The 25,234-nt window shown below is 46.9% G+C and overlaps 1 protein-coding gene across 1 annotated transcript in view; it reads right to left on the reverse strand.

Annotated features, from left to right (window-relative positions):
- Positions 1-25,234, reverse strand: part of LOC138452543 (platelet endothelial aggregation receptor 1-like) — a 402,175-nt gene that overhangs the window by 129,863 nt on the left and 247,078 nt on the right. The window contains exon 8 of the mRNA XM_069604987.1: positions 13,300-13,440. Within this exon, the coding sequence (XP_069461088.1) occupies positions 13,300-13,440 (141 nt within the window). The remainder of the gene's footprint in view (positions 1-13,299; positions 13,441-25,234) is intronic.

Genomic DNA, 25,234 nt, shown 5'->3' on the forward strand with positions numbered 1-25,234 from the left:
GACTATTGCAATGCTCCCTTCTTGGGCACGTCTGCACAAAACCTAATAAAAAATGCAAGCCACGCAAAACAATGCTCTAAGAGCAGCCCTGAGCATCCCTAAAAGGGAGCACATCTCCCAAGCCAGAAAAGAAGCCCACTGGTTACCAATAAAAGAACGGATACTATTCAAATCCATGGCCATCACCCACAGATGCCTTTCCGCCAAGGCTCCGCCCTATCTTTCTGAAAGAATCACCCTTAACACATCCACTAGACCCACAAGGTCATACATGACCAACCAGACATACGTACCCACATTCAAAAGAAGCAAAGCCGGGGAGTCTAGCTCTCAACACCTAGCACCCAAAAACTGGAACGCACTCCCCACCACGCTTAGGAACGAAAACTCATACCATGTCTTCCGCAGACTACTCAAAACCACGCTGTTTAACTAACTCCACCCCACCTTACCTATCCTACTGTATTTTCACAACTGTATGTAAATAAGCACATCTGTATGTATATATGCAAATATGTTCTGCATTGTATCTATATATATACCATGTATGCCTGTAACAAGTAAGATTGCTTTCAGCCCCACGATGCCCCTGGGCAGATGTGCGCTATACAAATCCAAATAAATAAATACATACATACATACATACATACATACATACATATGGCGGTGCATGAAAAAATTGGTGGTAACAGAATTATGGGCACTTTTCCTGCACCGCCATTCTACGAGTGTGGCCCTGGAGTGGGGGATTCACCCACATTCTGTCGTAAATCGCCAAATTCCGCCAGCGGTAATTCTGCCAAAAATGCCCCACAGAGTCTATAAAATGTGCAATCTGGCGGTAAAGGTAATTTCATTGGGTGGTATTCCAGCGGATTTACTGCTGGAATACCACCCAACACGTAACACCCAACACGTAATGAGGCTGCATGTGTTTCTTGCATGAACTAGCAGTCCTAGGCTCTATTTACAAGTTTGGAGATAATAGGAAAAACTGGAGGTATTTGAAATACTGCATGCTTTTACCAATCTATATGTGGTTGCAAAAAGACACTGCATGTGGAAGATACAGCAAGCACTGTTTCATATCATCCCCATGCTTTATTTAACAATTTCTTATGATTTAGAAAGCTGCCCGAAAACCTCCAAAAATACTTCCAAAATGTTACTCCAGCTTAGAGCAAGCAGGCAAGCCAACATGGTACATATATTCTTAGATTAATTAAAAGAACAGTCTTTGAGCACTAGGTGTAGAGTAATTATTAGCCAAAGCTTTCATACGGAATAGATCAAGAATGTCCCCAGTGGTAGAGGAAACTACTTGCATTAAAATTAGCTAAATTCCCAATAAGTGCAGGGTGAAAAAATTCCAACCGCTGTCCTCTCACACGTGACCCATAATTGAAGAATCCTGTCTATCCATTAGCAAGACTCACAGATAAAACACCTGCCTCACTCCTTACGCATATTCCCAGACATGAGGAGCCATGCAAGGCCAACTACAGAGGAATCACTCTGCCTCATGACCTCGGAATAAGGGATGGTATCTTTTTCAATTGAAAGGTAAGTATTCTGTGGACTCCTCTCCCCCTACTCTCATGGTCTCATGTTTTCATGACCTGTCAGATATCCAAGGTTGGTCAGTAGAATGCCAACCAATCATGGCCCTCAGTGCTAGGCGCCCAGTTCGTATTGTGCTAACCAATAGTCAATTGTAATGATGATGTATTTTTGTAGTTATCAGTTTAGAGGTGGTCTTAGGGGGAGCCATCAATTAAACATTAACCAATTAGCCAGTCAGATAGCACAGTGAGCTAAGCGCTCACCCCGTGATATCTGTGTACAGCCTGATGTGGCAGGTTCGAATCCTGGGAGGGTCCACTCAGCCTCTCATCCTTCCTAGGTTGGTAAATTGAGTACCACTCCGTGGGATGATAATGTCATCTGTTATTTCACTGCTCTGAGTGGGTGTTTTGCTCTATATAAGACATAAATCATTAATATTAGAAATATAACCCATATAGAAAACATGTGTAGTCAATTCCCCTGATATTAAAGATGCTGTTTTGTATGAAGAGCTCTGAGAGTGACATTTCTTTGTACGCTGTCTGCTTTATTTCGGATGCTAATAAAGCTGGGTTTTACCTTTCAATTGGTCTATTCCCGTTACTGAGTCCAGGTCTTTCTGGCGCCTCATCCTCTGCATAAATCTGGGGTTTTCAGGCGCCATTGTTACACCAACATTAGCCTCCAAGCTGATGGTGTGCACAAATGCCACGTGGAAAAAGGAAGCCACCATTATTACAGCATCAGTACCCAGTGAAAATGTTGCCATCAAAAACGTAGTCAGTGAAGAAAATCATGATGAAAATACCACTGCGGTGAAATAATCACCAAGCAAAAAGTTGATGTAAAATACTCCTGAAAAGTAGCCAAAAATGCAGCGGTGCTAGGATAAGTGTTAGGGTAAAGGAGGCTTAAGTGGGCTTGTGATTGCCTGGTTAGGGTTAGGATAGGTGTTAATATAAAGATAGGGGTTCGGGATAGAGAAAGGATTTGGGTTAGATTTAGGGTAAAGTTCATGGTCAGGGTAGTTGTGGGAGAACTGGCAATGTTGGGATGTGGTTGGTGGTTAGCATCGATTAAAGTGTCAGAGTAGGGGTTATGGTACGGCGGGGGCTGATAGATTAATGGTTTGGGTAAGTGTTAAAAAAAGGGGCATGGAGTTTGGAGAGTGCTGGTGATGATGGCGTATGATAGGACTTAGGATACACCTAGTGCTGAAGGTAGAGAACGCATTAGGGTTAATGTTAGACTTCCAGCTAGGGTAAGGCTAAGGTTAGGATTATAGCAAGGGTTTGAGTTAGAGTGAGGGCTATGTCATTTCTAGCAAGCTGGTGATGCAGTTAGACTTAGGTACACTGTTTATATTCTATTTATTTGGTGTTTTGTGTGATCTGCCACAAATGGTCATCTAGTGTGTGATCAGTACACAATCATCCTAGTTCTTACTTATATGTCTGCTACATGGAATCACACACTATCTATACTATACATATAAAGGAATCTTAGGACATTCGCCATTCTTAGTCTCCAAACATCCACAAGAAGTCAGTGTAATTCCTTTATTTCACAATACTTCCTGTTATAGGTGATGTATACATTACATCTTACACAGCATATCATTTCTCTCCTTTTTCTGCTAGAGATTTATTGCTTATGGAGTGATGTGACTTACCTTAGGATACATTCTTATTTCCAGCCTCCATATGTCCACTAGAGGTCAGTATAGTTCTATATTTTTCCATGTTTTAGCTCTCAAAATCCAAATCTAGGAGGTGATAGTGAACTAAGTGCTTCTGCTGTCCATAGATGGTGTTGCTCACATTCTATGAACAAGGCCTCCAGTGAACTACACTCAACTTTATGAGTTATAAAGGGCCTGGATTCATACGTTTAGAAGTGACTTACAACTTGTAGGATGCAGCTTTAACCCCAAGTGTGTAACTTAGATCAGTTAACTCCTTGCATCTTGTACATCATTTGTCTGCAACTTTCTTATTCTACAGTTATGATTTATTCTCCCAAGCTTATTGAAGAAGTTCCTATACTGACTACTAGGAATGAAACATGTTGGCTTGTTAAAATAGCACACACTGAGCTGGAATATACAAGTAGAATACATCCCAAAGTTTATGACTACTACTCATTTGAGGAACATTGGGAAATCTGAAGTACAGACTCAAGTGTAAAAAACTAGGAGACAATATTGTCACAAGGCAACAAAATAATTTGTATACGCGTCTTTGGACATTTCTATGTTTTGAAGAAATTGTTTAATTTATCACATTTTGTTATCGTGTACATGCTTTATTAAGTTGAAATTATGTGTGCCATTGTTTTTACTCACTTGTGAAAAGGTTAAATATGGTAAAATGACTAACTCTGATAGTCGGTGTCGGAAACAGCTGCTACAGTCCTTGGAGTGTAACGCAGTGCAGCTTGACCCCAAAGTTAATTGTTTATTTGTAAAGTGTTCACTTGTGTATAAATGCTTTACAAATAAACAATTACAATTACATACTTAAAATTTACTCACTAGTCATTAGTGGGTTATTTCCTCTAATGTGCAGTGACTGGAGATCTGGTGTCCTTACTGGGGCGTTGCAGAAGAAGCAACAGTGAACACCAGGGAGGACCATTGAGGCACAATCTGAACCCTGCCATGGGCCTTGGGCTGTGGGGCATGGCCAGGTGAGTTTGGGGTATTACCCTCGACACAGGGGAACGTATGTTGGCCCTACACTACACACGCTAAGGTGGTAGGAGTGGTTATCTATATTGAGTGTTGTGTCTAGCCGGCGAGGCTGAGTGAAGGCTGAGTGAAGCGTTGTGGAGGAATGCTTGGAGCCTGCGGCTCCTATGTTTCTCCCAATTGCAGTGAGTCTAACAACCCTGCACATTGGTGCATTGCAATAGCCCAAGTGGAGTGTGGTTAAAGAGTAGTCCACATTGGCCTGTTGGTGGTAAGGGTTAGCAGACGTTCTATAGTGTCCTTGGATCTTTTGTGTCTGGTTCCCGTATTATTAATATGCCTGCTAAATACAAAAGCTGTCAATTGCGAAGCTTTGCTCGCAATAGAAAACCCTCCAATAATGTGGACGGTAAAACGAATACCAGCTGCAAGAGAGCGTCTGCTAGTGAGGTCCTTATAGCTCCAAATCGAAGCAAGTTGATAAACTGTGTTGGTTCAGAGAAAGGCAAGATCACACCGTTTCTTGTACCACAGAACAACAACCCTTCCTCTTACAAAGGGACGGAGCCTAATACAGAGAGTATGTTGGTTACAGTGTCTTCTCATACCGACACATCGTTTTCTCCTCCTATAGATAATAACTCCTCCTCAATATGTGCTAAAGGGTCCAAAGTGAATCATGGCTTTCCGGTACCTAGTACCCTTATCCCTGTGGTGGATCCTACAGCTAACATGATTGGGTTCAAACGACCGAATACGCCTCATTTGGAGAAAATTGCTGATAGCGTGTATGCTTCCTTTCATGCATCTAACAACACATTTGGAAACTGAGAAATTTTCTATTAACAATGAAGAGATTGATAAAGCAACCTCTTTTGCATCTAATAATGCCTCACAGTCGTCTATTTTCATTGATAATGATTCCATCCGTACGGATGATATACTGGATGGACCCCAGGCTTTTCTCATTTCATCTGGGAAATCACCCCATGAAATTGATAATCCACTGGAGGCCTCCACCTCCAGCTGTAAACATAAGTGTTCAAGACGAAGGACAAATAAGAGGAAACAAAAAAAAACAATGTTCCCTGTCTTCACAAAAACAAACAATTGTGAAGAATAAGGACTTGTCAGCAGCTACTCCTTTATCTGATCTCGTATATTGCGACTACTAATAGGTATGCACTATTAACGGCAAATCCCCTAATGAAATAGGTCAAAGTGTGGACTTTAAACAACGGACTGACCCCTTGGACTCTTGAATCCTACAGCCAAAGAAGGCTCCACCCATGTTACCTTTGGGTGGGGAGTCAGTGGCTCTAAACGTCAAAACAAATGATGCATTAACTGTTATGGATGGTCAAGATTTGTTTGAGACTAATGAGAGAGGTTTACCCTCTTGTTTTCTTTTAGAAGCCTTTTGTTCTCGGAAACCTAATGAAATCTCCTTACCATTGACGTATGCTCTGACTCATGGTAACCATCCTGTCCCGAATGGGCTATGAACTATCATTACCAGCTGATAGTGATATAACCAATCCAGACAACACTATTACAGATAAGGATGTTCATGGGAGCCCAGATTTATCTACTAAGGTAGTGGAAACCATCACACAAAAAGTTATCTTGGCTCTGGGAGGCACTTTGACATATTGAAGCAAGTTGAATTCATTTAGTTGTTCAGAGAAGGGTTTGAAAAAGGTAGCTTGACAGCTTGATATTTTAAATAAACATAAATTTACCATTATTTCATGAAACACCAGAGGTTTTAACTCTCTTATCACTAAGCCTAAGGGTTGAGCATTCTCGATTGATTACAATATATTTGCTTTGCAGGAACCCTGGCTTACGAAACCCCTCCAATTAGATTGGTTTTGTAATATCCAGTGATTAGCTAGGAAGAAATCTCTTGGAAAACCCTGTGGTGGCCTTATAATTGGGGCTAGAAATAATTGCAGCCTAACTGAATTCTTACCTCATAAGATACATGATTTTGTTTTAGCAGAAGTCCTATCTACTTGTTATGAATTTCCTTTTCAGTCCATTTTGATTATCAATGTTTACGATCCCCTGGATGGAATACATGCTCATAGTACCTCGAATCATGTGGGATTCATTCTTAATGAATGGTTATGTGAACATCCTCGCCTTCACTATTTAGTTTGTGGAGATATTCATTTTCAATGCCAACTTTTGATGAGATGTAAGTCTAAGTTAAACAAAGGCACTGATTACTTCTTATTTAGATGGGTTGGTAATGTCATTGCTCCTGATTCTGGTTTCTTTGATGATTCATTGACTAGTTCTCCTTGTTTTGTCCTTTCTTAGTGCACTTTAACTTGGGACAGCTATATTTGCTCAATAATGGTTTGGTGAGGCCTACCTATACTTGGTCCAATGGTCTTACCTTTTTTTGGATAGATTAATTAGACTAATGTTCTCTATAAACATGTTGCTGATTTTAAGACCGTTCTGAGTGACCATGTTATTTTGAAGTGCACTTTTATCCTACTAGGAACCAATAAAGAACAACACTTACGGGGGATGCACACTGCTAATTTACATGGAAACTGAGTCCTCTGGACTGAGAATAATATTGACATTTAACTCTGGTTCCCTATGGGGTACTATGGAAAACTTATATCCTCTATGAGGAGATCAATAGTATTCTTTATAATTCTCAGAAACAGATTAATTGTTACAAAAAGAAGACTTTCTTTATTTAAGATGAAGTAATAGCTGCCAAGAAAAAAGGAACTTCAAGCTAATCTGAGATCAATTAAGAAGCAGACACAAAGCTTGACTGAAGCGCAAGTGTTGTCATCTAAATTAAAAACGTGTTATGAAAATTGGATCGAAATCCATAAGGGCTCTGTTTCCACCGCATAATATTTTTGAAAGCCTTTTGTTCGTAGGACATACGTACATTTTGGACAATTTGTAATAAGCAAAAGAGTGAAAGAGCGCTTAAAAATGAGATCAACCCTATTCCTGCATCCGTTTGGAAAATCTATGTACACAAGTTATATTATATGGAAATGGGCACAGAAGAGGAAATGCCTGGTCCTATGAAAACGTATAATGAATGTTGTCTTAATTTGACTATTGAAGACATTTTAACTATCATTAATAAGCCTAAACCCTCCCGGGCCCCTGGCACTGATGGAGGGGCCAACATTGTTATTACGAAACCCAACTATTTTGGGCTGGTGTAATATATGAAACATTTTCCCGGGTTTTGATAACTGGAATTGTTCCCGATAGGTGGAAGAAATCTATTCTTAATCCAGTTTTTAAGAAAGGGCTGCATAATGTCCCTTCTAATCATCGTCTCCTGGCCACAGTTGATACATTTTCAGAAATGTTTTCCCATTTATTGCTTGGGAAAATGTATTTTTGATTTAGCCAGGAGAAGTTGATTAGGAACCCCCAAATTGGTTTTCTTAAAGGTGTTTGACTAATCTTTGGTGTCTGTTTTATTTAATATTGTCTACCTTTATTATGAAGGCTTTAAAACTTTACATCTTTCTTGTGGACTACGTGGGAGCCTTCGACACTGTTGAACGCAGTACATTATAGCATAAGCTCAAAGACTGGGGCCTTGATCCATCTATTTTACAATTCATTCATCTTTTTACTCTAACACTTCATCATTATTAAAATTAAACCAGGCTTGGTTACTCACTTCTCCAATTGCTATTAATCATGGCCTCAAACAGGGGTCTGTTTTGGCAACTTTTCTTTCCAATCTTTATGTTTCAGATCTGGAAACAGTGCTCCAAAAATGCCAAAATGTTCTCCCCTGCATTGGCCAACAATCCATCACTTGGCTCTCGTATGCGGACAATACTATTATGAATCGCACCACGATTTGACTGCAGCATAGGCTTTATGCCCTGCACCAGTATTCTTTAAGCAACAAATTGACAATTAATCTTATGGAAAATTGATAATACTCCATTAGGGATTGTTAATAAATATACTTTTCTTAGTGTTCCAATGTATAATTCTTTAAATACTATCTCTCTTGGCAGTGTGATTAGCGCAAAGACATTAAAACAATTCAGAGCTATTTAAACATTTATAACAACTAGTGCAGGGTACTCGTTGGAGGGCGTATTGAAGAGTTATAAATCAAGCACTATTCCTAGTGCTTTATATGGCCTTGAGGTACTTTTTGGAAAAAGAGGTTCAATGGCTTAACATTTTGGAAGGCAAGTTCTGCTTAGGGCTATCTAATTCTACACCTGTTGAGACTATTTCTTTAGAGCTGGGCCTTACTTCTTTAATTGCATGAATGAAGATTGTTGATAGTTCCCTCTTCTTAGAATGTATGTCAGAAAGACTCATAATAATTATATTTTGTGGAAATATAGGTCGGTGACTCTCCTTTGGATGTTTTTAGAGATTTTTTAATATAGCAATAATCACCCATTCCACAGGCTGAATGGCCCGGGACTCCAGTTAATACCTTTAACGAGGGTCACTGGTGCTGCTACCACGTGTTCTAGCCTGTGGAATGGGTGATTATTGCTATTAGCACCCCGACTTTCCAATCCGTAAACCGGGGGTGCTAAGATTAAAGATTTTAGTTTCAATGAACGGGACGCCTCATCCAGTTAATTGAAAGTAAATACTTACACAGGATGGCCTTGCTTGGAATGCGGGCATGGATCGTAGGATTCAGCCCGTGATCCAAGCAACCTGATTGGTTGCACCCCCTGCACAGGTGTTTAAAGCCATTAAAACAGTCCATGTAAGATTGGCTTTACTGTGGATTTTCCATTGAATGTTGCCATTATGCTCAAAGATGAAAAAAAAGGCCATTATTTTGGACAGGATTAATAGTATTCATAGATTGTCAACTAAATCAACTCTTCAAGAAGATGTTTTACAGGGTGTCCCTGTTGGTTGCCATTTTAGTAATATTATTAAAACTAAAAATGCAAGAATTAGACGTTTTATTACGATGCTTCGTTTTAACCAATTGCCATCCAATGTTCGCTTGGGTGCATGAACTAAAACTCCTTATGGTCTAAGGACATGTAGATGGCGTTCCCTGGAGACAGAAAGTTCTCAGCGTCTTTAACCTCATGTATGTTTTTTTAAGCATGTATCGGAAAGGGTATGGTATATTTGTAAATAATAGTGTTAATATCCAAACTGATCAATTTTGGGCATCATTAGTTTCTGCAAATGTGTCACTTATGATAATTGCAGCATTTTATTTTTGGACTGAACTAGAAAAAAATATTGCTTTTAACAGTTGATATTGTATATGTCTGATTGTATATGGCTAATAGCATGATGAATGGTCAATATTGTTCACGTTGAGTTTATGTTATGTCATGTTCTGTATGGTTTAAATGGTTTTATTATAACCAGGCACGCAATAAAAACATTTTTTTAAAGAAATATGTTTTGGAAAACATTTGAGTGTCAATGCATGATTAAATATGTTTGTGAAATGTGTTATTGTACGCAATTGCTTTACATGTATATTATAGATAGAGTGTGACTCCCTGTAGCAGACCTATAAGGAAGAACTAGGACTCCATGTTACTGATCTCACACCAGGTGACCGTTTGTGGCAGATGATTTTCCATCCAGAGTTGTTATTGCTGCTCAATTTCCTTTATACTTAACAAGGAATTTCTGGACCACTTACTTATTAACATTACCCAGTTGTTATGTATGTTTTGTATTGGGTCATATGCAGATGCAATGCTTTAGCTCACTGACGGGTTAGTGGTCAGTAACGGTTCAAGGAAGAGCGCGGGTTGTAATTAGAGATAAGGTAAGGTTTAGGCCTGGAGTCAGGGTGACTGTGGAGGTTTTATTAGAAGTTTGGGTCATTGTTAGGTTTACAGCCTTGGTTTTTGTGTATTTAAAAATTGCCTTTTTTGGATGACTTAATTACTGGCAACATTTTCGCACTTTGCATTGCTTGCATTGTATGACTATATTTTTGAAAATGACTCTTTGCTGACTACTTTTCACATGACTACATTTTCATAGGGGACATTTTCACGTAGAATCTAAACGGTGTCTCATGACTCGTTACAAATGGAGGCTACCCCAGTAACCCAACAAGTTATGTGTAAAGATATTGTTGGGGTAGCAATACTCCACAATACTCAATACCTCCCTCGCACCCCTGTTACTTTCCCCTCCCCAGATTGCTGTGTGGCTGGGTCAATACTTTCACTCCATCTTCTGCTGGTGCTGCTCGGCTGCTGCATCCCCCAAAGCTGCCAATTGACAGGCCTGCGTTCTGCCCCTTATTTGCCTGTTTTCATTAAACACCAAGTGGTAGATCAGGTACTTGATGTAAATGCTCGGGGGGAAGGGGAGTGAGCTGATCCCTCTTAGTATTACCCTTGCCTATCTCCTCAGTAGCACCCCGCGGGTGCTCAGGATGGTGGGTTGGGGTCATAAGGAGAGTGTCATCTTTGCCCACTTCGGAGTATCCACTAGGTACCCTGGAGTAAGCAGTGTGTAGATTGTCTGTTTATATGTTGTGCTTGGGCTGCCCCACCAGTCTTCTCTCTATACTAGCAGCTTTCATAAGTGTGCAATCCAGTGTGCTCTGAGAAAACCTCGATGGGTGTTTCCTGGTCATTTAGTCTCCTGGATTGCAGCGCTAGCACAGGTTTTTACAGCGCTGTCTTCACACTGGTGGGGGGGATTATGCAGAACCTCCTTATTGCAGCCACTGTATTTTAATTCATGATGGGGGTGCATATCTGTATTTTAATTCATGATGGGGGTGCATATAGTGCCTTATTTTTTGAAGGGTTCATGAGGTAAAGGAAAGTGATGAAAGTAAAGCCTGTGCACCCTGGGTGGATCGATGATCTGTCCTCGAGAGAGGTTCCCACTGTTCATGCTAGTGCCGCCCTCTCCATCTTCCCTTTCTCCCTGTGTGGCTTCATAGCCCCTGCCTGGATGGGAGGGAATGTTGCTTTCTTCATTCTTTGATGATGATTTCTGAAGCCATTATGAAGCACAGATTCGGATCCATGAGTCTAGTTCCTGTCATTTATAATCTTTTGACTGGGGCTGAGTGACCTAAGTTTATAAAGAAAAGTTCTAGTTTTAATGAATTGTCTGATCTCTCTACATGGGTTTGAAATGCTACACTTTAGTTCAAAGACTGACCTTCCTAAATCGACATCAACCCTAAAACAATGCCTTGGATGGGCAGCATCGGAGCTAGTACAGCTGGCCACATGATCTAGGCCTCAAGCATGACTAACCTAGCACATGCCCAGGCCCAGTGGCATGCTCTTGCCATAGGCTTCATCCGTGCTCATTGTCCGAGCTCATAGTCCGATGTTACTAGCAGCCAAGATCTAGACATCAAGCATGACTAGCCTAGCACATCCCCAGGCCCAGCTGCATGCTGTTGCCATAGCACTTTATCTGGGCTCATTGTCCGCGCACATAGTCCGATGTTACTAGCACACAAGGTCTAGACCTCAAGCATGATTAGCCTAGCACATCCCCAGGCCCAGCTGCATGCTCTTGCCATAGCGCTTTATCTGGGCTCATTGTCCGAACACATAGTCCAATGTTACTAGCACACAAGACCTAGACCTGAAGCATGACTAACCTAGTACATCCCTGGTCCCAGCTGCATGCTCTAGCCATAGCGGTTTATCTGGGCCCATTGCTTGATCCGCTTTACAGAGGTTTTTGCAGCTTGGCTTTTATAATCCATTGTAAACCGCACAAGGTTTGTCGGTGTGCCTATTTCCCTCAATACCCCCCCACACCAAAAAGTACTGCTGAACACCCTTTGCACTATACAAACTATCAATGAAACAGAGAAATTAATACAAGAAATAAACCATTAAGTGTCTGAGAATAACAGGCTAAATGTATTCAAGGCACCTGCCTTCCTCCTTAAACAGAGGCAGCCGCAGGACCAATTCAAATATATTTAGATGCTTTCCACACTCCGTATTAGTACCTGGCACAAACAAATTGTTACAAACAATCTGATTGGCCCTCGCCGGGTCGTTACCAGCCTGACAAGGCTGCGGTTGCTTCTGCTGCTCTGTGTTCCTTCCGCGAGTGGCCGCGAAGGAAATGGTGAAGGGACTACATGTAATCCTTTCTCCCCTTCATTGACGCCCATCTTCTTTGTTTTCATTTTTTTTGCTCTTTTCAAAGGCTGCCATGGAAAGTGAGAATGGCGGATATTTTCTTTTTTTCGGTTGCTGAAAGATGAAGCGTTTCGCAACCGAATAAAGACACAATTAGTACCACGGTCCAACAGTCCAATGGGCCAGAGTACTAATAGCAATAAACACCGAGCCTGGGAGGGGGGTTTATTGTGTCAGATAATGCCCCAGGGCCTGTAACTATGGTCCCTGGGTCATTACTTGATGCAGTAATACGTCCACAGGCTCGAGGCTTATTGCTTAATTAAAGACAACATTTGGTTAGTGTGCCCTGTCCTCTGTGCACCAGTCAGATTAGAACCCAGATACCCTATCAAGGACGGATAAAACATTATCACATCACTTAATGTGACTGGACAAAAGGGGATTGGGAGGGGGGGATAGCTTAGGGGCAACGTGTTTGTCTTGTTTATTGTATTGTTCATTTTAATGCGTTGACTACTGTTGTCTAGCTTCCAAGACAAAAGTGTGGCCCCTGAGCTATCCTTCCTTCCCTTGGAAGTAAGACATCCCGCACTTAGAGGCTGGTCTCCGGTAATTAAGCGAGTTATAAATACTTATTTAAATTAATTACATGCCAGAATAATTAACCCAAAGGCTCCTATGTCTTTTGGAGAATACCCCTCAAAGCTTCCTAAGGATTTGCCCTGCAAGCCGCATTCTGACAATTCTTCCTGCCCCTCATTCACACTTCTCTCAAGGCCTGTGGCTGTGTGTGGTGTGTCTGGCTGAACAGAACCCCAGAGCAATGCAATGTCATGTAATGTAAGTGCTTTTGTATAACACCCTTCTGCCACTATTGGTGGCCTCGCGGCGCATACATTAATTCTGTTACGCTGTACACAAAGGGGGTACCTGAAGCCGGGTTCATGCATTGGTTCCCACACATCGGGCAGCACTTCTTCAGCCCTCCGCAGTCCAGGTCATCTTTACACTCTGCCTTTGGCAGGGGGAGCAGGCAACTGGCTTTTATATCCGGACAAGCCCCCGGTTTCACTGGAACAGAGACAATCATGAACGCTTTGAGCGAGGTGTCCCAACTGGCAAACACAAAATGCACAGGTATATTATATTAAATCCATTCAATGTATTGATTTGATTGGATGAAGCCCGTAGGATCGTGTGAGCAATTACATGGATTATCCAGGTGAAGTAAACGTGTTAAAAGTAGACAAGATCAATAAGACATATTTCTAAATTCATGTGCAAAGTATAATTCATACACATTGTAGGTAATGCAAAGTTTTACTCACTTTGGTACCACTGCAGATGTGGTCGAATTAGCAACTGAAATTAAAACGGACCCTCAAAGCAGATGGCTAAGGGCCTAAGTGTGTGCCATGAGTCAGAAAGTGCCATAAAGAATATTGCACATGTTCATATTAACAAACATTAAAACTTCAGCTTGAAAGGTTTGTGCATCACGGCAGTAAATCGGACCATCATTCTTATTAAGCAAATCTGTGCCATCTGGGCATTACAAACTCCTGCCTTTCCACAGAGAACGGTGAAGAAGACCCACATAAACAGGGCTTATAGCCCACCCGGAAAGAACGCAAAAACACAGCAGACATGACCATATGTAGCAATAAATTAAATGCTGTGTTTACGGCAACTCTGAATATCCCGCACTCCCTTCACATCCCGCTTGTTTGATGGGTGTGCGTCTTAAAGAGACCGCCCGGAAAAAGTGCAAAAGAAGACCGTGCTGTCAAAGGAGTGCTGGCGAGGTGGACAAAAGGACCGGAAAAGGGAAGTGACTGAGAAGACCACGCTGTCAGAGGAGCGCTGGCTGTTCTGACTACATCACCTCACCATGAGGGTCGTGCCTAGTCGCGTGGAGATAATGAATACAAAGAGACGAGCGGCTTCCTCCCAATTCTGGCTCCAGAGCATGTCTTGCACGCTGCGATCACTGCAATCCTAGGGCTGTCATTCTGCCTCCCAGAGCACCCTGGTCACAGTGTGCCAGAAAGGCTCCCCCCCTAAAAACAGGCCTTATGCCGATCCCGGTCACATGGGGCACAACCTGCCCCTGCCCGTCTGGTGTGCGGCAAAGCTTGCTCCCACATGGTGAGTGTGGTGCTTCCCCCTTGAGGATAGCGCAAACGCGGCGTCGGAAGGTTGCACATCACCACATACATTATAAATAAAGGGGGCATTCCCGGCCACGATAATGCGATCGTGGAGCCCGAGCTGAACAGACATGTGTGCCTGTGTCTGTGGGGTTAGGGGCTCACAGAAACCGCTGAACGGGTCATGGAGAGACCCCCAATAGTGGCAACGAGGTCGGTGCATGTCCCGGGCCCAGCGGTGATGTGATTTTCAATTTTTGATCCGGATCGGATTACTGCATGACATTCATTCCACACTGGAGGCCGGGCAGACGCCACAAGGCGAGCGGCCAGTTTGAATCCCAGGCAGGGGCTACTCACGAGGCTCCGGTAGGGCTCGTGCTGGGCATCCATGCCTAATTCTTGGAGCATATCGTAGCAGGCAGCTGTACCTGCCCACACATGCCCACATTTTGAATTTATTATTTTTTGGGGGCGAATTACGTCGAGTGAAGGCTAGGAAAGGGGGAAAGATGCCAAGGCCTGCTTAGCCCGTATACATCCCTGGCTCAATTTTTGGGACATCCATGCTGGGTCACAGCATCTTGCAGCTGAGGACTCACATTTCCATTGTCACCCTCATCATCATGCCCAGCTGCTGTGTATGTGTGTGAGGCACACTGCTGGTCTGGAGTTCTGCCACCTATCATCATCCTCATCATCATCAGGTATGGACTTGTGTTGCCTGTGTGTGTCTGGACTGGTGTAATTCAAGGCCCCTGGTGGGGACTGGACTGTGTTGGTGGGGTGCGTTGCTGCCCCCAGTTCACGCTGGTGGTGCCTGTGCGCTCTAACCCAGGAATGCGCCTGACGACCAGGACGGTGGGCAGCCCGCGGACCTGCAGCAGCCTCAAGCCCAGCCACAGCCTCAAGCTCAGCCCAAGCCTGCGGCACAGCCTCAAGCCCAGTCACAGCCTCAGGCTCAGCCCCAGCCTGTGGCACAGCCTCAAGCCCAGCCACTGCCTCAAGCTCTGCCTGTGGTGCAAACGGTCATGCAGCAGCCCCCTCCAGTCATGGCGCAGATGCGGGCCCCGGCGGCACTGCAGCCTATTCCAGAATTTGATGTCTCAGGCCCGCCATCCAGCCTGGGGCCCAGGTGGAAGAGGTGGGTGGACCGTTTGGAAATGTACTTCAGGGCCACTATGGAGACGGATGATGACAGCAAGCTTGCGACACTGCTGTTTGCGGCTGAACCTGCAGTGCAAGAGATCTTTGAGTCCCTCCAAACAGCTAATGCCTCCTATGCAGCGGCAAAGACTGCTCTTCAAGATCACTTCTTGCCTCTCGCCAATGCGGATTATGAGAGGTTCGTAATGCTGTCAGCACGCCAGAAGGAGGACGAGACGCTGGACACCTTCTATGGTCACTTCAGACGCCTGTCATTGGCATGTACCTGGGGTGATGCAGAGAACATGATCAGGACTATGCTCATTCAGGCCTGTTCGTCAGGAAAACTGAGACGGCAGGTGCTGAGAGAACCAGGCACTACACTTGCCCGCATCCTTGAATGGGGCATTGCCATGAAGTGTCGGAGGCCTGGGCGTCCAGGATGGAAGCCGGATCGCGCCCGGTAAAGACAGAGGAGGTATGTGCCATGTGGGGTGGTGGCAGAGGTGTCAGAAGACCAGGAACCCGCCTCCGTGACAGGGGTGGGAGAGCTGGTGAGTCGTGCCAGAAGTGTGGATATGACTTACCCCACTCTGCTGAGTGCCCTGCAGCGGGGAGAACTTGTGGAAGGTGTGGTCTCGCGGATCACTATTCCCGCGTGTGTAAGGCGGCCCGGGCAGTGATGGTGCCCAGAGGCCCGGTTCGGTCGGGGTTCCTCCGTCAAAATCACCCCCCAAACGCGAGGAGGGCGCCCCCGCGGAATAAGAGGAAGAGGAAGAGAACATCTTTTTCGTGTCCAGTGTGGGGGCCCCCAAGTCAAAGAACAGACGCCAACCGAGGTGTGTGGTAGAAGTGAACAAGTCGCCTGTCCCAGTGCTCACGGACACAGGGGCATCGGTCATTGTGATGGCCCGTGGACACTATGATGCAATGGACACACCTCCCAGACTGGTCAGTCCGAAGGCCCGCATCTTTGCTTTCGGTGGGTCGGAACCCATTCCTTTGGACGGTGCTTTTGTGGCAAAGGTGGAGCATGATGGCTCGCAGATCACGGACCGCTTCTACGTCACACCGGTGAGCACAAAAACCCTCCTGAGTTGTGCTGCGGCAGAGGCCCTCGGCATCGTCAGCTTTGCCTACTCTGTGTATCTCGAGGACATACATGATTTGCTGGATAAATATTCCGCTTTGTTCCACAGAATTGGCCAAATGGACAGTGACCCGGTGAAGCTGCACATTGACGAGTCTGTGCAGCCTATAGCCCTGAAACATCGGAGGATGCCATTCCATCTCTGGGAGCAGGTGGACAAGGAATTGGACTGTGAGTCTGGATATCATCGAGAAGGTGAAGGGTCCTACACCTTGGGTCTCACCAATCGTGGTGGCAAGGAAGCCGAAGCAACCCGACTCCATCCGCATATGCGTCGACATGAGGCTACCCAATAAGGCCATCAAAAGGGAGAGACACTTGACCACAACCATCGACAATATCATTGCAGAGGTACAAGATGCTTGCTTCTTTTCGAAGCTGGACCTCGGGCCGGCTGTCACCAAGTCGTCCTGCACCCGGAGTCAAGCTACATAACCACATTCACCACTCATCGTGGACTCTACAGGTACAAGAGACTCAGTTTTGGCGTGTCATCGGCAGCAGAGGTGTTTCAAAACATCATCAGAGGTGCCCTCGCTGACCTGGATGGCGTCCTAAACATTAGTGATGACATCCTAGTGTTTGCCAAGACTGAGGTAAACCATCTGCGCAAGTTGGCCAGGACTTTTGAGAGACTGCAATCACTGGGCCTCACGCTCCACAGAGTGAAGTGTGAGTTTTTACGCCCAACCATCGAATTCTTTGGATTTGTGTTCAAGGAAGGAGCTGTGTCGCCAGATCCGAGGAAAGTGCAGGACATTAAGAAGGCCCAACCACCTGAGTCGGTGTCGGATGTGAGGGGTTTTCTCGGTATGGTAACGTACTGTGGTCGATTCATACAAAACCTTGCGTCCAGTTCTGAGCTCCTGATGGCCTTCGCGAAGAAGGAAACAACCTGTCATTGGGGCCCTCTCGAACGGGCGGCGCTCGAGGACATTAAGAGCGCCCTCAAGGCTGAGGACACCATGGCGTTCTTCGACCCTGCCCTGCCGTCGGAAATCAACGTGGACGCTAGCCCGTTTGGCCTAGGGGCCGTGTTGATGCAGGTTGATCGGTATGGCGGTGTCCGCCCCGTGGCCTACGCCAGCAAGGCGCTGTCCGTCACCGAAAGCATCGCAGATAGAACGCGAGGCCCTAGCAGTGCTTTGGGGGTGCAGGCACTTCCAGCTCTACGTCCTGGCTCTACGTCCTGGGCCGCCCGGTGACTGTCGTGACGGACCATAAAACCCCTGCTGCCCACATTGGCGGGGTCCTCGTCCAAACCACTGGCGAGGATTGAACGATGGATGCTTGCCCTCCTCGAATATGGCGTCACCCTAGTGTACAGGCCTGGTGTTAACAATGCAGCGGACTATCTGCCCTGGACAGTAGAGAGGAGCTGGACACGTGTGACGAGGAAGCAGACGATCACGTTTGTATGGTAGTGGAAGCGGCAACCCCCAATGCCATGCACCTCGAAGATCTGGAGGCGGCCGCAGCTCAGGATGAGTGTTTCCAAATACTGAAACACGCAATGCAACAGGGCTCATGGAAGCCAAGATGGGGCTAGAACAACTGTGGAAGGTGAGGGAAGAGCTATCGTTCACGGCATCTGGCCTCTAAGGGGTGACCGGATAGTCGTGCCACAAGCCAAAATCAAGGAGGTGATCACCCTGGCCCACCAGGGACACCAAGGCACCACCAAGACCAAGGCCCGGCTACACCTCAAGGTGTGGTTCCCTGAGCTGGAACGGAGGGTTGATGACTTTGTTGCTGCCTTTGTCTGGTGCCAGGTGGCGTCCCTGCTGCAAAGAGAGCCAGTGATCGAAGCAATGCCCTGGGGGACGCGGCCATGGGAGGTGGTGCATGCAGACTTTGGATCCACCACACTGGGCATACATTTTCGGGTGATCGTGGACGAGTACTCCCGCTATCCGGAGGTCGAATTTGTGGACTAGGTGGCTTTTGAGCACGTGGTGGTGGCCATTGAGAAAGTGTTCCTCCCACGGTTTCCCCCACACCCTGTGCTCAGACAATGGGGTGCCGTTTCAGAGCAAGCGCTTCTCAGAACTAATGGAGGGGTATGGGGTCCAACATCGGAAGATCACCCCGCTCTTTGCCGCGGGCCAAGGCGGAGAGGCTGATGAGAAAGTTGAATAAGACTTTCCGGATAGCGCAAGGCCAGGGGCAGTGCCTGCAGAGGGCTCTCTACCAGTTCTTACGAGTCTATTGCACTACCCCATGCCTCCACGGGGGTCGCAGCAGCCGAGGCCCTGTTCAAACGGTGCCCCCGTAGGCTGCTGCCCGAGGTGGGGGATAAGGAGCCCGGAGTGATCGATGATCAGCAGGTGGAGCTGGATCGCCGCTGCGGATGGAACAAGAGAACGCGAGGAGAGGACTCCGCCCGCAATGACTGGAACCGGGAGATGAGATGCTCATAAGGAACAGGTATCCCCACGGAAAGATCTCTCTCCCATATGAACCTGAATCACTTGTTGTAGTGGCCGTCAAGGGGTCCATGGGGACGGCCTCGGACGGGAGGTCGGCTGTCACCCGGAATGTGAGCTTCTTTAAGAAGCTAGGGGACCCCAGGACCGAGCCTCCTCTTGAACCTGACTGGATGGACGTACCAGACGAGGGTGGAGGCCACTCCTCCATGCCCGCATCCCCAGCCCGGGGAGTGCCACCAGATGGACTGCCCGTGCCGGAGGTAAGCGGGAGGTACCCTCAGAGGGCTGGGCAAGGGAAACCCGCTTACCTCAATGATTACGTGCTGGGACATGTTTCATAGGTGGCCTGTGGGCCTCTTGTGATAGTTATGGGGATCCAGGGTGGTTGTGAATAAAGGGGTGTGTGGGGAGTTTATGATTATATTGTTTTGATGTTATTGTTTGGTGTTAAATACTTTTAAAGTATTGTTGTTTGTCCCCATGGAAAAGGAGGAGTGTGGTGCTGCCCCCTTGAGGGACGCGCACACGGCGGCATGCCGCCGCGTGCATTATAAATAAAGGGGGCGTTCCGGCCGCGATAGTGCGACCGGGGAGCCCGAGCTGAAGAGACGTGTGTGCCTGTGTCTATGGGGTTGGGGGCTCACGGGAACCGCCAAACGGGTCATGGAGAGACCCCCAACAGTGAGTTGGAGCACGGCCCCCAGGGCAATGGAGCTCTCACCACCGTTGGCCCTGACGTGACTCACGGTGTCAGCCCATCGATGCTTGCCATGGTCTGCTCCCGCTGCCACCTGTATTTATATAACTCACTTCACTGGGTGCCTCCCATCATGGAAAGACACAGCCGGTCTTCCTGGAACGCACTCCAGTGGACAGACACAGCCAGCCTCCTTGGTGCACACTCCACTGGCCTGGTGCCTCCCACCAAACTCTGGAACACTGTGCCACTCTCCATCAGAACTCTCACGTCCGCCACGCTCTTCAAACATAAAGCCTAGCAATGGCTATCCTCTACACCTCACTCGCTACCAGCCTAAGCTACCTGCTCCACCACTTTTGCACTACCTGACTGTTAACTTACTGCTCTCTGTCTGCTCCGGTAGTCTGTCAATTCTGTACCATTGTGCCTTAAATGTATGTACATGTGATTATACTCTGTAACTGTATGTAACTGTACCTGTCCCTCAAGATATGCGCCTGGTTGCCCTCGGGCCTAGTGCGCTATCCAAATAAAATAAATACAAATGCCACACACACATCGCCAGCCTCTCTGACACACATACAGCCCTGCCTGCCTGTGAGGGGAGGAGTACAGATGAGCTCTGGAAAAAGAGTAGCCCCAGTACCCCTGCCGGCATCCTCCCTGGCCGCAGCCCTCAGTCAAGAGGGGTCTTGTGCAGCCTGGCTGGATGTGGCTGCAGCCCTCAGTCAAGAGGGGGCTTGTGCGGCCTGGCTGAATGTGGCTGCATCCCTCAGTCAAGAGGGGGCTTGTGCAGCCTGGCTGAATGCGGCTGCAGCCCTCAGTCAAGAGGGGGCTTGTGCGGCTGGCTGAATGTGGCTGCAGCCCTCAGTCAAGAGGGGGCTTGTGCGGCCTAGCTGAATGTGGCTGCAGCCTTCAGTCAAGAGGGGGCTTGTGCGGCTTGGCTGAATGTGGCTGCAGCCATCAGTCAAAAGGGGGCTTGTGCGGCCTGGCTAAATGTGGCTGCAGCCCTCAGTTAAGAGGGGGCTTGTGCGGCCTTGCTGAATGAAGGACCACACCTTGTGGCCTTATATGCTGTGGAACGCAGCCAGCCTTCTGACTTGGCCCAACAACCATGCCAGGTATCCCCTGGCTTCTGGCAGCACTGAGCTCAAGGGGAGTTTGCTCGCCACAAGACTTGACATCGCTTCACGCACACAGAGAAGGCAAGGGTCATCCAACCACAAGGGATGAACTAATATAGTGGACACCAAAAGTGTATGTCCTAATGATCATAAAGGAACAATGAACAATGATGGGTGTTTGAAACTGTGATCCTGCCTACCTTTCCATACTGCTTAAAGTGGACTCAGTGATCATTTACGTCATCATTATTTTGTCATTACCCTTGGCATGGGATGTTGAGACTACAGCACATCACCACGAGATAGCGTGCCAAGTCACGTGGAGATAATGAATAAAAGTAGGCGAGCGGCTTCCCGCTCGCCAGCTGCCTCCCAACTCCGGCTCCAGAGCAAGTCTTGCACGCTGTGGCGATCCTGGGTTTGCTGCACTGCCTCACACAGCACCCTGGTCACAGTGGGCTGTACGGTCCAGCCCCCACCACTTGCAAGTTGCACAACGGGATCCAAATAAGGAAGCGACAGAGCTGCGAAGTGCATTTTTGGGGTAGAGGGAAATGTAGGGGCGTGGAGGGTTTGAGAAGGGTGAGGATGAAATAAAAGTAGTTAGGTTGGTGGAGGGGGTTGAGGAGAGGCCCTGGCAGCGGAACAGAGTGTGGATGGGTGCAGACAGGGAGGACTGGACATGGTGGGGGAGGTAGGAATCAGGTGTGGGCAGAGAAGAATGCTGCAAGAAGAAAGCGCACCCTGAGGAGGCTTGGTGTGCCTCTTCCTTTCCTTTACACGTCACGTCTGCTGAATGCTGGCAAAGCCAACAGTTTGGCTTTGGGTTAGGTATTTAATAGGTATTTTCTTGGCACTGCATGCACAGATCATCACACCATTGCCCAGCTGCTACCATTTTATAGCCCAGTAGTACCCGCTTAATGATGGCTGCTGCCATCTCTTCTACTAAATGCATCATTGCCGATGCACTCGAACAATGTGAGGGCGCTCCAGCCCCATAAACAGCCCTGCCACCTGATTGGCACACATCTAAGGCTAATGGGTAGCCCGAAATATGCCAGGAGGCACACAAGGCCCCCCATTTAAGGCCTATACCTGTCCGGGGCTATCAGGGCATGGAAGGTGCCCCAAAAGCAGCCTATGTGACCATGCCATCCCATCCACAACGCACCAAAGCATACCCTACCTAGGACCAAAACCCTTGGGGGCCCTGGCCGGTTTCCGGTACCCTCCACACATCTTATTTGCCCTTTAAGGACAACAGCTTCTTCCTGCAACTTCAAGCTACAGGTAAGCGCACTGTCACCCTAGCAAGAAGCACAATGTGCTATATGCATTCCCCATCGCACCTAGCCTACCTGGTCTCATTAGCCTCCCCCTTTGCCCTACACCTACAATCCCACTACTCCTGCAAAGCGAACATACACAACTGTTACCCACACTTAACAATCTAGCAATGCGGCCCATGCGACTGGTCCCTCTTTGTCTCAACTCCAACGCTCATCATACAACCAGGTCACCATATCCAACTGCTGCCTCCTACCCCCTCCCCCTGCCCCACCACTCAACCATACTTTCTTACCTGCCCACACATTTGCACAATCTCTCACCCAGTGTGCCCAACCTCCTTCCTCACCAGCCAAGTCAGTAATTTGAGCCACAGAGTAAAACTCATCATAGCAAGTCTCCACCTCCATGCAAGCCTCACACCTCACTTGAAACCAAGCCCATCCTACTACTGCCACCAAGACCCACCACACATTACCAACACCACACCAGCCCCCCCATGATGAAAACATGGACCTACACCACCCCAACCACCTCTTAAGACCCTAACTGTGCTCGCAACATTACACCTCATTCCAGGAATCTTCTCATACCCCCGCAGCTACAAACCTCTACAAAACATAACACCCTGCCACAAGACCACTACTCAAATGCGCCCTTATCAGTACAAGATCCGTCCCAGCACATGCACCTGACATCCTTGACCTAATCACTACCAACAATCTGTCTACGGATGGTATCTATGGATGCAATGGTCACATCTAGAAAGGCGTTGCTTGACCCTACGGTCGTCAAGACAAGTTTCAGAATTATGAAATTGACACAATGTTCCTCTACTTTTGGAATGGATTTCGGTGTGATATTTTTGGGTTTATATTCCAATATGAAATCAATTAAATGTTTGGGACGAATCAAAAATCACTTGCCTTCTTTTATGTTCTCCCTTTCTTGTCGGCCGGGGGTGGATATGAAATTCTATTAACTTAAAAGCAATCTCTGCAGATAAGAAAATAGGTTTTCGGAAGACTGAGGCCTTGTTGTGGGAGATGTCAAAGTTGGCTGTCTTAGACCACATTTCCATTACACCGAGAGCTGGAAAAAGGGGATTCAGACATGATCAGAGCTGGTTAACAATAGTAAAGCAGCCAGCAAGAGCTCAGAAGTGTGTCTGCCCTGGTGCAAAGTTTCAGTTAATCTACTCTTTTGTCTGCAGACACCTAATATTGCATCTGTTTACTCACCTTGTATCAAGGATACAGTCTTAAGCTGCATCGGCTTGCAGCATCTCAGGCTGGAACATCATACTTATTTTACCAACGTTTCAGAGGGGCACACCATGTTATGGTATTGTTTATTTATAAAGTGCCTCTACACAGGCAAGCATTTCAAAGCGCACTAGGAAGATGGCAACATGGGGAAAAAACAACAGTCGCTCAGAGCCCTTGAAATTATGAGACGATAATAGTGTGTAAAATACATTTAACAGTTTGAGATACAACAAATAGGGATGACAATGATTCTGTAGCATTACCAGTGCAATTAAGGGGTGAAGACAAGGGTGAACAGACAGACGATCTTAAGGCATGGTGCGTACGGATTGTGCAAGTGCACAGATGGTCGCAGGGAGGGTAGGTCCAAGTGCAGCCGGTCGGTGGAGACTAGGGTAAGTGCAGAGAGAGTCACTCTGTTGGGTTATTTCACAAGTGCAGTGAGCGTGGGTGGGCTGTAGGACCCTGAGGCAAGTGCGAAAGAGGACTGGCGGGGGTGCCAGACACCTGTGAGACTCTGAGGTACACCAGGCGGCCAGTCAGCAAGCTTTAAGGAAGAGGCGGGAGAGAGGGAAAGAGCAGAGAACTAGGTTAGCTGGGTAGAGGGAGAGAGAAGGAAGAGGAGAAGAGGAATGGCTTGAGGAGTTTCCGGAACTTAAGAAGATCAGGCTCAAGATGGAGGGTGGCAGGGGGGCTACTCCAGAGGGAGGAATCCGCTGAGGATAAGGATCTCCCTCCAAATCTCTGCTTGGAGAACTGGTTCACTCGCAGGAGGTTGGAGGAAGATGAGTGGAGGGCTCTTGAGGGACAGTAATTAGGTAGGCAGCGTTGCAGGCAGATAGGTTCCAGGCCCCAGAAAGCCTTGTGAACAATGCAGAGGGTATTGAACTTGATCCTTGCAGCCACAGGGAACCAGTGGAGGGATATCAGCACTGCAGAGATGCGGTCCCTGAGTTTGAGGCCAAGGATACGTCTTGTGGTTCTGTTCTGGATGAGTTACAGAGGGCGCAGTGTAGAAGAAGGGAGCTTGAGGAAGAGGCTGTTGCAATAGTCCAGCCTAGCGAGAACCAGGGCTCTGGAGACAGTGAGCCGCTGGGGGAAAGTGACAAAAGGTAGAGTACCTCTGAGGAGGTGTAGCTGATAGTTAGACTTTTTAGAGATGTCTGAAATGTGAGAGGAGAAGGAGCGAGTGGAGTAAAAAATGACCCTAAGGTTTCTTGCCTCGCAGGTGGGTGCGAGCACAGGGCCAAGGCAGGCCAGCCAGAGTGAAAGTGGGAAAGCGGGAGCAGGGTTCCCAATGCAAACAATCTCAGTCTTATTGATGTTGAGGCAGAGGTTGTTTGCAGCACACCATGACTCAAAAGCAGACAGTCAGATATGTGCGAGGAGGAGGAGGCAGCTGAGCGTAGCCTGAAATATAGTTGTGTGTCGTCCGCGTAACACTGGAAGTTAGTGGTGAAAGTGGCAATCACATGTGCCAGGGCATCCATATAGACGTTAAAGAACCAGGGGGATAGGTTAGATCCCTGGGGAATGCCACAGGTTGAGAGAGCTATAGTCGAGAGAAAGGCTCAGAGTTCCACCTGGGATGCGCAGTCGGAGAGGAAG

The sequence above is a fragment of the Ambystoma mexicanum genome, chromosome 4p (genome assembly GCF_040938575.1).
Source record: "Ambystoma mexicanum isolate Mex_15411 chromosome 4p, UKY_AmexF1_1, whole genome shotgun sequence".
NCBI lineage: Eukaryota > Metazoa > Chordata > Amphibia > Caudata > Ambystomatidae > Ambystoma > Ambystoma mexicanum.